Source organism: Drosophila albomicans, chromosome 2R (genome assembly GCF_009650485.2).
Source record: "Drosophila albomicans strain 15112-1751.03 chromosome 2R, ASM965048v2, whole genome shotgun sequence".
NCBI classification, from domain to species: domain Eukaryota; kingdom Metazoa; phylum Arthropoda; class Insecta; order Diptera; family Drosophilidae; genus Drosophila; species Drosophila albomicans.
In genome coordinates, this window is record NC_047631.2 from 17922262 (window position 1) to 17927610 (window position 5349).

At 43.2% G+C, this 5349-nt stretch overlaps 1 protein-coding gene across 1 annotated transcript; it reads left to right on the plus strand.

Moving 5' to 3' along the window:
* Positions 1-301: 301 nt before the first annotated feature.
* Positions 302-1549, plus strand: LOC117574737 (kunitz-type protease inhibitor 2). Its single transcript, XM_034258670.2, has 2 exons — positions 302-621; positions 1174-1549. The coding sequence occupies exons 1-2, from the start codon at positions 504-506 to the stop codon at positions 1359-1361; spliced, it is 306 nt and encodes a 101-aa protein (XP_034114561.1). The 5' UTR covers positions 302-503; the 3' UTR covers positions 1362-1549.
* The last annotated feature ends 3800 nt before the right edge of the window (positions 1550-5349 follow it).

Consider the following 5349-nt stretch of genomic DNA (forward strand, 5'->3'; position numbering starts at 1 on the left):
CTACTTAGCATTTGATGGACACAAAACTGTGGATGGACAGATGGACCGGTGGATGGATGTATTGATGGATGGATGGATGAACGGTTGACTGGTTAGTTGGACAAGTGGACAATGCTCGAAATATTTTCGAATTTTCGCCGCAACAACAAAGAAAGCTAGAAGCAAAAAACAGAAAACAGAAAAAGAATAATAGTATTACGAAAATGGGAACAGACACAGTTGCTCGTGTCGAGTTCGGGGCAAAATCTCGACACAATTTCCGGCATTTCGTATATAAACTGAAAGTACGCCCCGGACAGCGTTCAGTTCGCTCGGTTCGTTGGCCCACGTCGCGCTTTTTCTCCCTCAAAAGTAGCGCAAATTACTTAAAATAAACTCAAACAAAACTATTTGGAATAGACGCTGACAAAGTTCTTGCTCATCTTTTCGCACAATTCGCTTCGATTCGTCGTTCGCTGTTTGCAGATTATCTCAGTGCGCGTGAAAAAAAGAGAAAAGAAAACATGAAAATTCCAATCAGTATGACAATGCTTTCTCTAGCATTCTGTGTCTGCTTGATGTCTGTCATAATGTTGACTCACCATGTTGCCGCATCTGGAGATGGATCATGCAAGGAACTAAGTAAGCAAAAGCAAAAAGCAACCAGCAACCGAATGCAATCATCCAATTAAAATCGAAAAATGATAGAAATATCCGCAATTATTTCAATCAAATGGGTCACAAAGTGCTTTGATCAAATAAATGTGGCAAAATGAAATAATATGCTAAAGACAGGTTTATGTTTTTAGGTTTTTGTGAATGCATTCATTCAGAAATATACATTGATTTTGCAGTTTGCAGCAGCAAACATTTGGCCAAAAGCTCTTCACCCGTCCATTTAGCTAGCCACTGCCAAAAAATATTTCCGCCAGCCGTATTTTGCCATTTTTCTATAGAATTATTTGCATATAAACATAGCTAGAGATTTTTATTTTACTTTTTTTTTTGGTATCATGTCAAAATGGTATGCGTAATGCGCTCATTCAAATTTTAATTGCAACAAATGAGGGCACTCGACGGAGTGCACAACAAATAACAATAATGCCGGTCCGGATTTATGGGCACTTCTAGGAATCGATTAATCAATTAATTGCTCAATTATACAGCAAACGTTTCGCTTGGTCCATTTTGCAGACAACGTCAACTGCTATGTGGGCCGTAACGAGGGCAACTATTGCAACAGGAAGGACCAGACGAAGGCTCTCACCCGTTGGTATTACGATAAGGGCTCCTGTCGTCCCTTTTCCTATCGTGGCTGCAATGGCAATCGGAATCGCTTCTGCATGCAGGAAAGCTGTGAAACACGCTGTGGAAAGAAATAAACTCACACACACAGAGAGAGAAATGCACACTCACATCGATTCACAACAAGTTTCACATCTGTACATCTGAGTTTCACATCCACTTAGTTGATAAGTTTGTATGTACACAAGTCTAGTCTAAGTACTGAAAGCAAATAGAAAGAGGAAGCCGCCGCAAGTGTTTCTCACCTTTGATCGAATCAATAGTCGCTAAATGCCGACCAAAATAGACAGTCGAGTGCTGTAAGCTGGCAACACCAACAACATCGGCAACGACAATCGAATATGCAGCACAGCACTTGGCTTGGTCCGAAAAATGTGCAAACTGTCAGTGTGCTGACGCCTCGTGTATCAAATAACGCGATGACATGCCCCATGACAGTGTCGCCAATGGCCAGTTGACTTTGATTTTGATGCCCATGTCGATGTCGTTGTCGATGCCGATGTGTGGATGTGTGGATGTGTAGATACGAATGCTGACTCTTAGGCTCTTGCCTAGAGTGTGGGCTTTTAGTGCTGACGCACTGCGAGACAATGCTGGATGGGAGAAACAACAGCAACAACAACGAGAACAAGAGCAGCATCAGCCAGACGGGACGTTTCGCTGCAAATGTCAGGGACACATCAAAGGCCTGTCTATCGTATCTGTTTGCCTGCTAGCCATTTCGGGCGGTGATCATTTTACGGCTAATTAAAATAGTTAAAGCGAAAGTAATTGAAATTATATTCACCTCCTGCCTCCGTCTCGAATAGTAAATACCCTATCGAGACTTAAGTGCGTCGGTCGGTGTTTTGTTTGATTGCTCGCTCAACGCAAACAAACTGCCAATCAAAGGCATAACGTGGCATCGCCCATGACACGCCGTTGACGGCAGCGCATTAATCTGTTTAAATGACAGCAAACATACACACACACACACAGACACACCCCGAAGAGTGCGAGCATCCAAAAGTGGCCACATAAAAAGCCACCCCACACATATGTGGGTGCAAACAACGAGAAAGAGAGAGTGTGTACGTGGACGTGGCCTTTAATTGCACCTGCTACGCACAGAAAAGATTCGCACGGCGAAATTGATTGGCAGTGGAAAGTTTTGACAGTCTTTGGCAATTTGCGCAAAATTAGTTTGTTCTAATTGGAAATTCTAAACGCACAATTCGCATACGTTTTGCGCTGTGTGTGGAAAGTGGGTAAAGGACACACGTGGCGTATGCGTGATAATTGAAAATGCAGCTCCATAGAACACATCCGCATACATATAATACAAATTATTATCTGACTGGCTGACAGGGCTCATAATCGCTTTACCATAATCGACGCCTGGTCATAAATAATTCGCCGCGTCAGCAGGCGGAACAAAGAAGGCGCGACCGAAAGAAGGAAACATAACAAAAAATCTGTGGCATAAAAATTGAAAGCAGCAAATCTTGGCGAGCAACAAATGCGTGTAATTTGATTATTTATCACAATTTTTACATTTAACGACTCAATTGAGTTTTATGTGCCCATCGCGAAAAACACAACAAAACAAAGGCAGCAAGAGAGAGAAAGACAGAGATAGAGAGAGAGTGAGGCGAACATCAGATAAGCACAGTTTGTGGGCATCATTTGCAAAGAAAGTTCACCAAGTATACGGCCTAAATGTATCTCCTACTCCCGTCGAGTTGAATATTTGTGTGCGTGCTTTTACTTCGATATGCCAAAGGTCAGTCAGTTGTGGAAGGGAAGGGAAAGGAAGGGAAGGGAAGGGGAGGGAAGCATTTGTCAAAAAGCTCTTAGTGTCGACCTGCGGCGAACGTCATATACTGCACTCCATAAAAATGACGCCGTACTCTTGGTCAATCAAAAAAGTTTTCATGTTGATGAGCCACATCATGACGAGGGCGATTGTGAGTATGAGCGGAGCTGAGGCTCAGCTATATGGGCTGTCCAGATTTCCGACTTTGGACCAAAAACAGCAATATTTCTGTGGGCACTCATCCAGTATCCTGCCAGGCCTTTGACAAAGCGCACAAAAGTGTGCTATGCAAAACGATTTGCTCAAATGAAAAATGAAAATGTATTTGTGGCTAGATGCCGTTGCCCTGGAATTTTAGTCTAAAGGGTATGCAGGTGTAAGGAATATAAGCTGCAAGACTATATAGTAGAATGTATTAACAGGGTATCTCTTAGTCATGCGAGTCTATTGAATTTCACTTGAACGAAAATGTGCCGCAGGTCGTGTTAAAGCCATGCACCCCATTTTACTCCAAAGGATTGCATGAAACGACAAAATTGCTTTTGTTGCCACACACGTGCAAGGATTCACTGAATGGCAGAGCATGTGTGTGTGCGCGTGTGAGTGTGTGTGAGTGTGAGTGTGGTGTGCATTCCCTTTAGCCCAACGCCCATATGTGTTCATATAAATTTTGTGTTTATTCGGGTGCATTTCCACTGCGGCGCACACTCAGCCGCAGCCACAGCCACCGCCACAGCCACCGCTACAGCCGCAGTCACAGTCGCTCACGTTGAGTGGCCAGGCGACCTTGCACACACACACATGCACGCAACACAGCCTGCATTGGTCCAAACATGCAACTTGGCAGCAGAGCTTGGTTGTTGTGTGTGTGTCTGTGCCCCACTGGCTTTGGGCTTCATTTATGTGGATCAAATAATGTTAGTTTCTCTCTTGCCCAAGCCGGTTAACCGTACAGCATTTGAGTGCACCATCCTTGCTCCCTCCCTCCCTTGCAACAATTTGGCTGAAACTATTTTTCCGTTTAAATAATTTTAAGATGCTTCGTTTTGTGGATGAGCCTTAGTTATGTCACTGGGATTTCTCTTTGATTTTTACTGTTTTTTTTTGTGAGTCGAATTGAATTAAAATTCCTGCGACAAGTTTTCATAAAGAGCGAGAGTGGGAGAGTCGAGGGTCAAAAGTTGTCACGAAATTTATTGCCATCGTCTTGGCGCTGGGCGATTTAAAAAGTTTGTCTTACCAAATGTTCGCCACAAAGCTCTGTAGAGCTCAGCTCAGTTCAGGCAAAGCCAAAGCCAAACACGGTCATGGCCAAGACGTCACCCCTTTGGCCAATTTCATTTCTTCTTTGTATTTTCACACAAATTGGTTTCTCTTTCTGCTTGATTTCATGCACAAACTGAAGTACTGTTATTCCAGGTGCCACATCCCACACACAACTCACACATACATTGAGTTGAGAGCCACTCACACATGGTAAGCACTGCGGCTCTGAAAACCACTTGACTTGTTATCTGCACTTAGCTGATCAGCCGAGCAGCCAACTTACGCTTGTTGCCACTCAAGCTCACACATCCCACACACACTATAGTGTATATATATTTGCTAGCTGATATTGCGATTTTTCGATATTTCCACCTAGATGGTCCATCGGTGCGTATACGTAACAACATAGACAACAGCATGACAGCATGTAAAGAAAAAAAGGTGCAACACACTTTACTTTCGGAGGCAGCAACATTGCAATGCATGTCAGAGACATTGTCTCTCTCTTTCTTTCTGGTGTTACGCATCTCTTTGCAGAGCTTACATTGAGAGTCACTTGCAAGGCTGTGTTGTAATGGAAGTGCCACAACTCGAGGCAAGTCTTGAGTTGAGTCGAGAGCACAGTCGAGTGGATTTATACGTTTATGTATGTTGATGCTGTTAGTTTGTTGTCGCTTGTTGCATACAAATAAATTAAAATACATATTTATGGAGCACACACATACACAGAGACATCAAGTCGGATATTAAATTAAATATAAACCTACATCGAATAACATCAACATGCTATTTCTATTTAAATTTCGAATCGGGCGAACATTGCTGCACGTACGAGATAAAAAATATATACACACAGTCACACACACACACATTCGCATAAAAGGTGTACGTGTGCAGCTGCCAAGGGAGATGCTGTTGTGGGTGTGGCAGGCAAACATGCTGCAGTCAGTGCTGGACGCAGACGAAGACGGAAGCGGGCGTGTTTATATATGAATGAGTGAATG

Excerpts from the sequence above, each read along its gene's own strand:
- LOC117574737 (XM_034258670.2), top strand. The coding sequence starts at position 504 with ATGAAAATTCCAATCAGTATGACAATGCTTTCTCTAGCATTCTGTGTC. Across the intron at positions 622-1,173 it reads TGGATCATGCAAGGAACTAA|ACAACGTCAACTGCTATGTG; the intron begins GTAAGCAAAAGC and ends TCCATTTTGCAG.